Source organism: Symphalangus syndactylus, chromosome 2, assembly GCF_028878055.3.
Source record: "Symphalangus syndactylus isolate Jambi chromosome 2, NHGRI_mSymSyn1-v2.1_pri, whole genome shotgun sequence".
NCBI classification, from domain to species: Eukaryota; Metazoa; Chordata; class Mammalia; order Primates; family Hylobatidae; genus Symphalangus; species Symphalangus syndactylus.
In genome coordinates, this window is record NC_072424.2 from 28,200,440 (window position 1) to 28,212,794 (window position 12,355).

Sequence of the window (12,355 nt, forward strand, 5' to 3'; positions counted from 1 at the left end):
GAATATACTTTTCGAAAAGGCTTGTTGCTTCAAAAGTTTTAGAGATTCTAGAGATGTTTTTAAAATGTAGGCAGCTGTCCAAATAATCTATGAATTCATATATTGGCTCTATATCCGTATTGCTTCAGAAGCCATTGTTTCCCAGCACCACTGAACACTCATCCAACCTACAACTAGAAGATAATAACAAGACACACTATCCAAAAGAGCATGCTGAACTCAGTCAAAGTAAAATGATGGCCAACACAGTGGCTCACACCTGTAATCCCAGCACTTTGGGACGCCAAGGCAGGGGGATTGCTTGAACCCAGGAGTTTGAGACCACTTGGGCAACAAGGCCCATCTCTATTTTAATAAAATTTAAAAATAGGTTTAAAAAAATTTTTTTTTAAACCCAAAAAGAACAAAGTAAAATGAGAAACTGCTTTAGCCAAGTGTACCACAGATGTTAACTAAAAGCCCCTATAACACTACAAAAAGGAGGTTGCCAGCTCAGGATAAGGATGGTACTTGGTAAGGTACCACTAAAGTAAGGTACACTGGGAACACTAAAAAAAAAATGAGGGCTATAGTGATGAAAATACACCCTCCTCTCTGAAATCTGGAGGTAGTTGGGGTGGGTACAAGGAGGAGGTAACAGGAAGGACAGCTAAAACCTAAAGACCTAAGAAGAGGTTTCCATTAGTTAGCAATAGAGGAAAGACTGGGACACCAAGGTCTGGGTTATTTCTGCTATACCTAATTCAGGGTTATTTCTGCTATATTTCACTGTTACTGATAAATGTAGCATGTCCTTCAGGTTCTTGCTACTGCCTCTGGTAGACTTTTCTTGAAAAAGTGCCACACAAAAATAAACTTTTACATAGAAAAATAAGAAAACAGAAAAACAAGAACTCCTAGGGTTGTGTTAAAAAGGATGAAAAAACTATTTGAAAGGCTCCTACTCACCAAATCTGGGACAGTTTGGGCATTCAAAAGAATTTAAAAGGATGACTGCAATGGATTGGAACACATTCAGTACAGCAAAACATGAGTTCATGATACAATCAAAAAACTAAAACCAAAACTTGTTACTTCTGGAAGCTGCTATGGTACCAACTGTTTGGGAAACTGATAAAGCAAAAAACAAGACCAAGCATTTATCCCACCTTCCCTGTATGAACTTTATTTCAGGATAACCGAAAAGTTGATGAGAAAATGTTTATAGGATAAAAACAGTTAATAAATACAAGAGGAATGACACAATTACAAAATCACTATTTTATGACACCCAGTGAAATAAGGGCAATAATTGCTAAAACTGTTGAGTTAAAGGCTGATACATTTATATAAATGTATTAAAATGACCTTACCTGAACCTACTGATTAATATTAAAAGTACGACAACAACTAGACAGAACACTGACATAACAGGAAGTAAAAAGCACCACCTATGAAGTATTCTGCATCTACCAACCAGTTTACAGTCAATATAAAGGACATAATGTGTTAAATGACACCATGAGGATTCAACCAGCCAAATCTAGGATGTGGGAAATTCTGTAAGAAAAATGACTCAGTCTCTTGATGTTTAAAAAAATACGTACATATATACATATACACACACAGATCTATACCTATATATTCCTTCATGTTTTCTCTGCCAAAGAAGTCTTTTTGAGATGTTATGTAGAAACCAGTTTTTGTTTCTACCAAAATGGTGTAGGAGGAAGAAAAAAAATTATTATAGATTAATATCTTAAAAGACACATCAAACAAATGCAATGTGGCCTTTGGATCCTGATTTAAACATACCAATGGTAAAATGCCATTTTTGAGACAACTGGAGAAAATGTATCACAGACTGGGTATTTGATATTAAATAAGATTATCTGATTTTATTAATTTTGTGGGGTATTATAATAGCATTATAATTACATTTTTAAAAATCCTATTTATTCAAGATACATACTAAAGTATTTAGGGGCAAAATGATGTTATGTGGGATTTGAGTTAAAGCACTCCAGAAAAAATATTGAGGGTGAGGGTAGTGAATAACAGATGAAACAAGTTGACTGCTATTCAAACTGAATGGTGGGTATACAGGAGTTCATTATTCTATTCTAAGTATGTTTGAAAATTTCCACTTAAAAAAGGCAAAAACAAAAAAAATCAGAGTCCTAAAAACAAACAAACAAAAAAACTCTGTCACTTGTCTCATGTTTTAGAATCCTAAAGAGCTCATGAGCAATTTTCTCCAAATGTAAGACTTCAAATCACCAGTGTTCACCTCTGGGATCTTTTAATGTGATATGAAGCCTGATGTGGTGGAAGCTTTGGGAATAATGATCAGTAAAATTCAAACCATCCTTTTTTGGTTGACTTCTGTTCTTTAACTGTGTCAAAGACAAATATTCTAGGATAGGTGGAAAGAGAAATAAAGGGTGTTGTACTTTAAAATCTACATATAAAAATTCACATCACCAGTAATAAAAACTTCGACATCATGTATCTTCCTGACACAATGGATTGAAAAGGGCACAACATCATTTCTTTCTTTTTTTTTTTTTTTTTTTTTTGAGATGGAACCTCACTCTGTTGCCCAGGCTGGAGTGCAGTGGCATGATCTCGGCTCACTGCAAGCTCCACCTCCCGGGTTCACGCCATTCTCCTGCCTCAGCCTCCCGAATAGCTAGGACTACAGGCGCCCGCCACCACGCCCGTCTAAGTTTTTGTATTTTTAGTAGAGACGGGATTTTACCATGTTAGCCAGGATGGCCTCGATCTCCTGACCTTGTGATCCGCCCGCCTCGGCCTACCAAAGTGCTGGGATTACAGGCGTGAGCCACCGGGCACAACATCATTTCTGTGATATTTCTTAACCCAACTGTATACCCTCAATCTAATCATTTGAAAACATCAGACAAACCTAAATTGAGGGACATTATATAATTTATAATATAAATATATATTTTTTTTTCAAGAAAAAAAGTTTTATAGTCCACACTGGCACTGCTAGACAATATTACGATTGCATAAAACCTACAATGTTACACTGCTGGCTAGAAAGCAAATACGGTGCCTCCCAACTTACCCTCCCTAAATCCAGATACAGAGATGTTTAGTATTTCATTAGAGAAGAGGCAAGCTGCCTACCTCGCTCTGAATCAGAACGATCTGAAGAAATAGTTGATCCAATGCTGTCCATTCGTATTCGTTCCATCTCCTGAGGACCCTGCAGCTGTTCCAGTCGCCACTTTAAAAATCTCTGTTCTCGTTCCAAATTCTCGAGCTGGTGCTGGCTTTTTCTTTCAGCTTCTTCAAGTTTCTGAAATGATGAAATGATTTTTACATTTGTGTATAGTCCAATACAAACAATAAAACTGATTCCTTCTTTAGCAGAGAAAACATGAATGAATATACATGTGTGAGTGTGTATAAAATATATAAATATATTTTTAAAGCCTCCAAAATGAGAATGCATATAAATACATATTTTTAAAAATAAAAAATAGTTTTGTCTTTACTTTTGTGTATATGTAATGAATGCTATGTTACTTGAACAAGATGGACTTTTAAAAGTCTGTAAAGTAATCTCCACAGAGAAACTTCCTCTAGTGTGGTATTTGATGGAAAAATACTGAAGGACACAGCCAAATGAAGTCATCTCCACCAGAGGGCACAACTGCCTTCCTTCTGAGTATGAAGAGGGTAATTGTTATTTTCCTAGTGTTCTCAGCTCTTCAAATGGCCACGCTGTCAAAACAATTTAGTTTAATCAGGTTATGTTGTTCCCATCAGATTAGCTGATAGGTTTTTAGAAAGACTTCTCTTGAGGTCAGTTCTTAAGGAGGGCATGGTGAACTAGCTGATGTATATGAATAGGAATCAGTGCCAATAATTAAACCAGAACCGAGTGAATTGTGCAAATCTGAAAGTAAAAATTCTCACCTTGATGTGTGCTTTGGCTTTGTTGAGCAAACCAAGTGTTGTGTGCCTGGTGCAGTCTGGTCCTAGTGGAATCAGAACTTTCAAGCGTTCTAAACAAAGGCGCAGATGAGCTCGTCTAAGAAAGACAAAAAGTCAAATCAGCACAGTCTGGATATTTCACTAGAAATACCATAAAACCTATTTTAAGATAAACAATAATTTGCATTTATTCAGCCTATAGGATAGATATTACACCCCTAATTCTCCGCTGTCAAAGAAGGTAGGGGTGGCTGCATTTCAGTCTCTGCTATTTCTGTTGTACTCTTTAGACAACACTCACTTTAGATTATTATCCCCAATGGTAATCTCTGTCAAGATGGTTTATTTTTTAACTCACCCCATAAACTGTCTCAACTGTATTCATATGGAAGTGTGAAAACATACCAGGACAATTGTTTTTGATCTTGAATAACTAAAACCACAGGTGAGAGGAGAGGTTTTCAGCTGTGGTACCCCAAGGGAGTATAAAATGCTCACAAGTTTCTATTTCCCCCCTCCCACCTTTTACTCACTTGCACGTGTGGCCCACACACACACACACACCCCCTACCTCTACAACTGTAGCCATCCTACAGTGTGTTACATGTTGTTATATATTAGTTTGAACCATATGAAATTTCTGATATTCAACCGCTTTTCACTTATAATTTTGATTTCTTATACTCCAATACAACAGAAACAGCAAAATTCTGTGAACAGCTAGGGTAGGGCTAGACAAAATATATGCCCTGTGGTCAATTCTAGCCACAGAAATAACCCATAAAATAATCCCCTGCTTCCTATCTAAGTGTGCCAGCTCATTAGCTTAATTTTTATTTCTTTTTCTCTCTTCCTCTCTCTGTCTCTCTCACTACCTGCCTCCAATCCACAAGGACAACAGGTGACAAAAATCACTTACTGAAAGTCTTTGCATTCTCTAATCTACCTGTCCTGGGGGAAAGTCGAGGGAAATTTCTCCTAGAAATGCTAGCAGAGAACCTCATAGATTTACCTTCCCTGTGCCCTAAAAGAACTATGATCATGGTGATGAGAGAGTTCTGAGTATTTAACTTCATCCTAAAACAATACTGGTCCACATCTTTGGTCCTGTGTTTCATAAGGGGTAAGGTAATTCAGCAGTTAACAGCATATCTGAAAAGAAAATCCACAAATATGTTCACAGTTTACCCCTAGTGCTTAAAGACCTATAATTGAACTTTTGGTAACTGTCTTAACTGCGTCAAGAACAAAACACACACCCTCCATTCTCCTCTGAAAGAAGACTAAAATGGTTTTGCTAATTCACACACCAAACTATGCGCTTTCTCTTTCTTAATAGACACGAAATAATGTCAAGTGAAATTCTCAAAGGCTAGCAATTTGAAAAGAGAGGTAGGAGAAGGCAATAAGCAGCCAATTATGTCATGACAAGCAAGGATGATTAAGGGTAGTGAAGTCAGAGGTTTGGCTGATGAATTAAGATTCTTTTAGCACCTACTAACCTAACTATAGTTAAAGGTCTGACAGTATTTCCATTTCAAATTTTTTTATTGAGTTCAGTACCTCAAGTCTAATAATTGGGTCCAGGCTGAAACCTGACGTAACTGGTGTGGATAAAGGAATCCCTAAATTAAAGGTATATCAATGGATTCTCCTTAATGATATTTAACAACTTCAAAGTCACTTTCCTCCCCTGCTATACTACCCAAATGCATAGAACCTTTAACAAAATTTTCATTTTTAACTGGAAAATTTCTTAGGTGAGGATTCTCATGTGACCACAGTGCTCTTGCTCAGCAGACCAAAAAAAAAGCAAACAAACAGCAACAACAACAAAACACCAGAGTAAAAAGTGCCTTTAAACTCTTCATTAAGATTATTATGGCATATGATAACAACTGCACTCATATAATATGACTGGAGCGTGGAAACAAAGACTGGCAGCTACACTAATAGACATTCCTGCTTTAAATTAAGTCTTCTAAAAAACTCAACAAAGCAACTAGTAAAGTTAACAAGCACATTACCGCAAGAATACCTTGTCAATTTTGTTCAAATTAACTCCAAAACTTCAGTATATGTAAGAATTATCTTTTATTTTTTAGTTTTTAAGAAACTTAAAATGGGCTGGGCATGGTGGCGCATGCCTATAATCCCAGCACTTTGGGAGGCCAAGGTGGGCAGACTGTTTGAAGCCAAGAGTTCGAGACCAGCCTGGCCAACACAGCAAAACCTCATCTCTACTAAAAATATAAAAGTTAGCTGCGCATGGTGGTGCATGCCTGTAATCCCAGCTACTCGGGAGGCTGAGGCACAACAATAGTTTGAACCCAGCAGGTGGAGGTTGCAGTGAGCCGAGATGGCACCACTGCATTCTACCTGGGCCACAGAGTGAAACTCTGCCTCAGGAAGGAAAAAAAAAAAAAAAAAAGAAAGAAAGGAAAATCAAAATGATTCTATAAACTTTCACATCAAGGAAAAGAAAGGTGGGTCTATTTTACGTTTTGTGATACTTGCTAAAACCTAGAATGAAAGTAACTAACATATTAAAATTTTTTCTCTCTTTAATCATTCCATGTATTACATGGATTTTACATACTCAGCACTGTTCCAGACACTTGCTTGAGAAGGAAAAGTAAAAAAAAAAAAAAAAATGTTAACTTTAAGAATTTACACTCAAGACTACAGAAACATACTGTTTTGTTTCATTTGGTCCATACTGAATGAGTCATACAGATATCAAGGACAACAGAATCTGAATAAATGGAGAGATTGTAATCAGAGGAGGTAGACTTGTAAAAGAGGTTGAAATCTGACTTTGGACTTGAAGAATATTGAATTTGTATATGAAAAAGTGAGGATTTGCTAGGTAATTTTAAAAGTAAAGGACCTAAATTTACGGATTGGGACCAAGTTTAAACATAAAATCGAAAGAATCTGAATAAATGGAGAGACTGTAACTGGAGGAGGTAGACCTGTAAAAGAGGTTCAAATTTGACTTTGGACTTGAATAATATAGAATTTGTGTATGAAAAAGCGAGGATTTTCTAGGTAATTTAAAAAGTAAAGGACCTAAATTTATAGACTGGGACCAAGTTTAAACATAAAATTTAAAATGCCTTATTTTCTCTCCTTCAAGGGAAAACAACTGAGCTGGAATTCTATAAGGAAATAATCAGCTAGTTTCAGCTGTCTGAGGATCTGCAATGCACTGACAAATCAGGAGGTACCCAGACCAAACTTTGAAAAATGCCTAAATGAACAGGGAAGGCAGAATGCTCTAAAAGATATTTTTTATTAGCCACTACTGAACACTTATTGTCAAATAATTATTCATCTGCTCTGAGATACAGCTTACACCAAGAAAATATACCCTGAGCTATCTCGCAAAGGCCAGTGATGCCATTCTTCATATTTTTTAAATACAGTCCTCCAAAATCGATATTAATATGAAAGATGAACAGTGAATTATTTCCTCTGCTCTTGTGGAGAGAGGTGTACCTGTGGAAGATAAATGTCATTTCCTTAAGTTTTTGTATTTAAATGAAACAGGCATTTGGAGAGTAGAATAACAAATGGTTAATGGCAGTTGATGAACAGCAGCTGACCAAAAGGGAGAGTCCCATCCAAATAATGCACACAGGTACCACATGTCCTTAGAAGCCACTTAGGTAAATGTACCCTTCCAAGAGCAATGGATGTCCTGTAACTGTAAACTGCAAAGAGTTAAATAAAAAAAAATCCATTCCCCTCAATGTGTAAGTTTTTTTTCTCTCCTGCAAATTCTTAGAACAGCAATTGTATGGCAAAATTATTCTTCCTTTTCAATGATGCTGCTCTCCACCCTTTCCCCCGTAAGTCTCCCTGTTGGCAACCAGATTGCAAGCTTAACCACCAGTGACCTAGAAAGGCATATCTTTTGATGCCATCTGGTCCCTTCTTTTCTTGCCTTCATTCTCATGTGACTGGTAGCTCAAGAGCCTCCTGTTTGAGGTTGCCAAATCATGGGTGCTGTAAGACTTCGGGGGAAGGAAAAAGGACAAGCAATAGAAGAAAAAAGCTTGGTTTGATTTGAAAATCCTTATTCACAGGCTGGGTGCGGTAGCTCATGCCTGTAATCCCAGCACTTTGGGAGGCCGAGGTGGGCGGATCTTCTGAGGTCAGGAGTTCCAGACCAGTCTGGCCAACATGGTGAAACCCTGTCTCTACTAAAAATACAAAACTTAGCCAGGCATGGTGGTCCATGCCTTTAATCCCAGCTACTCGGGAGGGTGAGGCAGGAGAATCGCTTGAACCCGGGAGGCAGAGGTTGCAGTGAGCTGGGATCACGCCATTGCACTCCAGCCTGGGTGACAGAACGAGACTCCACCAAAAAAAAAAAAAAAAAATCCTTATTCACTGAGGAAAAAAACTGCAAGTATCATATGATGATGTTTTTCAAGTCTCCAAGGGAGAGAAGAGCTGACATAGAGAATAACGATTCATGAAAAGCATGGTCCTGCACCTCTAGTAAAAGAAGGGAAAGAAGGTTGGGGAAAGTTAAGGCTGCTGTTCTGAATATTATGATGAACACTAGACAAACAGCAAGTAGAAAAAACCTGGTACTGAAACATTTATAGAACTAGACTTAATGGAAACTGATTTTTAAAAATTTAGCTCCTTGGTGGACATTTACTTTACTTTTATTTAACACATACTTTTTTAAAAACACATGAACAGCTAATAAAAACTGTAGAGCTGAAACCTCTCCTATTTTAGCATGAGTTATAGTAAAACAAAGTTAGAATTAGGTACTGCAGCAGGAAGTGCCCTGTGAGAAAACTGGAGTTCCCTTGCTGAGAGGGACGGGGTTAGAGAATGAAGAGTTCCCAAAGTACTTTTATTTTTAAAGACACTTTGAGTTCTGTTTTAAAATGAGATTTTAAAGTGGGTTTTGCCCAGGGGAAAAGGTAATTCCCAGCCACTAACCTTGTTAGAGGGAAGAGTCCTATCAAAATTAACCACACCTTCAAAAAGGGCAAGCCCCTTGTGGGATAAAGAACAATTAGAGTCTGTTTGGCTTTTATTTTGGTAGATTGGAATCATTTTTCCCTGAAGGAACCAATGCTCCTTTTGATTTCAAACTCTGTAACCTCTACTGCCAAACTGATGTACCACAGAACACGAAGGGAAATGATTTTGGTATAAAATGGCCTCTACTAGTAGCTGTGCTATTTTAAAGCACAGGTATATCAACTATAATAGGAAGCGCACACTGTTGTGGGAAGAGAGAGGAAAGAATACCCTTTCAGAAACAAACTCCGAGTATCATTTGATGATGTTTTTCAAGTAGTCTTTCAAAACTCTAATGCCCCTGTCCAACAATAATAAATCTAACCCCCGCCTGGCCCCACAAACAATCCACTGGCTGATGCCTTTGGAGGCATGGTCCTTCACTGGAACCTGCTTGTCTTTCATTCTTCCACTATAGGATACCTAGACTTTACCAAGTAACTAAATCAAAATGGAAAGCAAGTCAAGTGATGGAGACAGTGCTTATATTTTCCTCTCTGCTGAATGTTACATAATGAACAATGAGTCCTCCCATGAGCCACATTCTTCAAAGCTGCAGTGGCTTGTGGCCAGGTTTCTCAACTCCCGACACACACTCCTGCACGTGACAGCAGCTAGCTACTTTTCCTACACATTCTATATACCAAAGTGTCTCTAAAACTTAATGTGTTGAGAATCTTCTGAAAACCCAAATTTACCCCCCAAAAAACCCTGCCTGCCTGTTCTCCTAATGAAAAATGACATTAAAAATGGATCCTGATATATCAAAAGCATATTGCGGTTCATGAGTTTTATTTACTAAAACATGTATGATCATATTCTGCTGTTCAGCTTATTCGGTTCATGAAATAAGAAAGCTAAACAAAGGCCAGGCGCGGTGGCTCATGCCTGTAATCTCAGCACTTTGGGAGGTTGAGGCGGGCGGATCATGAGGTCAGGAGATTGAGACCATCCTGGCTAACACGGTGAAACCCCGTCTCTACTAAAAACACAAAAAATTAGCCGGGCGTGGTGGCACGCGCCTATAGTCCCAGCTACTTGGGAGGCTGAAGCAGGAGAGTCACTTGAACCTGGGAGGCGGAGGTTGCAGTGAACCAAGATCGCATCACTGCACTCGAGCCAGGGTGACAGAGTGAGACCCCATCTCACAAAAACAAAAAAAGCTAAACAAGCTATTTCTACAAAATGGCATTTGATAATCGTATGTTTCACCTACAACTCATATATTCTCTACTTCACAGAAAATAAACAGACTATTAACTCCCAGGTAGTAACGTGGCAAGTGGCAGGTCCCTAGTGTCAATCTGATTGTGGTAGTCATGGGACTCAATGATGACAGAAATAAAAACTTAGGAAAATAGCTGGGACTCTCTTCTCATTTTTCAAAAAGAAGCAGCTTTCACTTAAATAGTCTTCTTAATTGGTATCTTATAAAATAATCAAATAGAAATATTACACGTGGTATAATAAAGTTACAAATTCTACAAATTACATATAATACATAATAATATAAATTATTCTGTCACATTGTTAGCCTCAGCATGAAAGTGCTTATCTGTATACAGATAAGAATTAAAATGGTTGAGATGCATGTTACTTATTCTTGGGAGACTTTTTAAAACCACTTTCTTTCAATAAAATATAAATAGTTCTTAGCATCGGCTATATATACCTCTAGAGGTATTCAACACTGAGCCAGAGGATATTTGAAGCCACAGGGTTATACTATCCTTTCCAGAAGTCATAATTTTTTCAAAAATTTGGAAGGAAAACATTCTATATAAAAACGAACACAGATAATGCAAAATGTGTTTTTAAAAGAACTCTTCAAATTTCATATTATTTCAGACAGGTTGAGTATTCCTTATGTGAAATGCTTAGGACCAGAAGTGTTTTGGATTTCTCATTATTTCAGATTTTGGAATATTTGCATTATACTCAGCTGAGCATCCCAAATCCAAAAATCCTAAATCTGATATGTTCCAATGAGCATTTCTGTTGAGAGTCATGCTGATACTCAAAATGTTTCAGATTTTGGAGCATTTCAGATTTCTGGACTTGGGATGCTCAACCTGTACTACATCCCAGGACCTCCAGGAATCTATGTTCAAACTGCTAGAGCAAATCCCTACACATCACTATGGACTTTGGAACATCATTTTTGACTCATGGCTGGGATTATGTCTCTCAAAGGTTTGGAGAGGGAAAAAGAAGGGACAGGGGAGAAGGGAGAGAAGATTTGGAAGAGAGAGGAAAGGGAGATGTAAATTAATGATGACAAAATAGTCACATATTCTTTCTCAAACTACAAAGATACCACATAGGCTGAAATGTTATTTAGTCTTTACAATTCAGAAATATGAAGAACATGAAGTGCCAGTCAATAACAATTATCATCAGTAAACAATAGTGCCTTATTATACCACTGAGCTAAATGCTATAACGATTTTTCAAGTTGTCAGTAGTATAATCTTTACCTGTTTGAAGACTATAATTTAGTCCTCTGCCTACCACCTTTCCAGCCTCAATTCCCATAACTCATACCCTTGCAAACCTCTTCCATAATCAAATGTGCTTTTATACTTGCCAATATCTCTACCTGGAATGCCATTCTCTCCAAATGTCCACCCGGTGGCCATCTAACTCATTTTCAGGCCATGGCCAAACAATTTCTTCCACAAGATCATCCTTGCTGTACTCCTTCCTCAGATAATACTTGATTTCATACTAATCACACTGTATTTCAATTGAGACTGAATCCATACTTTTAGTCATTTCTGTTTTTCAAATAAACAGAATGACTGGCACACAGTGGGGAGGAGAGATGTAATACTTCTAGTGGATGTTTCTGGGACTCTCTAACTCACCAAAGTTGAGGTAACAATCAATACTAGGACCTCCAAACAGTATAATCAGATGCCAGGCCAGCATTTGTGAGACATCTACTTATGAATGCCAGAACTCTTAACCTTTTTTTTTTCTGGTGCAGCTGAAGTCACCAGCAAATGTTAATAAGGTGCATACCACCAAAGATGTCTACATGTAGAGTAACCAACAGTCTCCAACCTAACTCTTGATGAGAGTCAACACTTTTTTTTTTTTTTTTTTTTTTTTTTGAGACGTAGTTTCACTCTGTTGCCCAAGCTAGAGTGCAGTGGCTCGATCTCGGCTCACTGCAACCTCCGCCTCCCAGGCTCAAGCAATTCTCCCGCCTCAGCCTCCTGAGTAGCTGGGATTACAGGCACGTGCCGCCAAGCCCAGCTAATTTTTTTTTTTATTTTACTAGAGACGGGGTTTCACCATATTGCCTAGGGTGGTTTCAGACTCCTGAGCTCAGGCAATCCGCCCGCCTCGG

The 12,355-nt window shown here is 37.9% G+C and overlaps 1 protein-coding gene across 4 annotated transcripts in view; it reads right to left on the reverse strand.

Moving 5' to 3' along the window:
- MXI1 (MAX interactor 1, dimerization protein) overlaps positions 1–12,355 on the reverse strand; it is a 78,914-nt gene that overhangs the window by 3,397 nt on the left and 63,162 nt on the right. For all 4 annotated transcript variants that reach the window (XM_055249599.2, XM_055249609.2, XM_055249618.2 and 1 more), the window contains 2 exons: positions 3,931–4,045; positions 3,136–3,307 (listed from right to left, as the gene is read on the reverse strand). In XM_055249599.2, the coding sequence (XP_055105574.1) occupies positions 3,136–3,307; positions 3,931–4,045 (287 nt within the window). The remainder of the gene's footprint in view (positions 1–3,135; positions 3,308–3,930; positions 4,046–12,355) is intronic.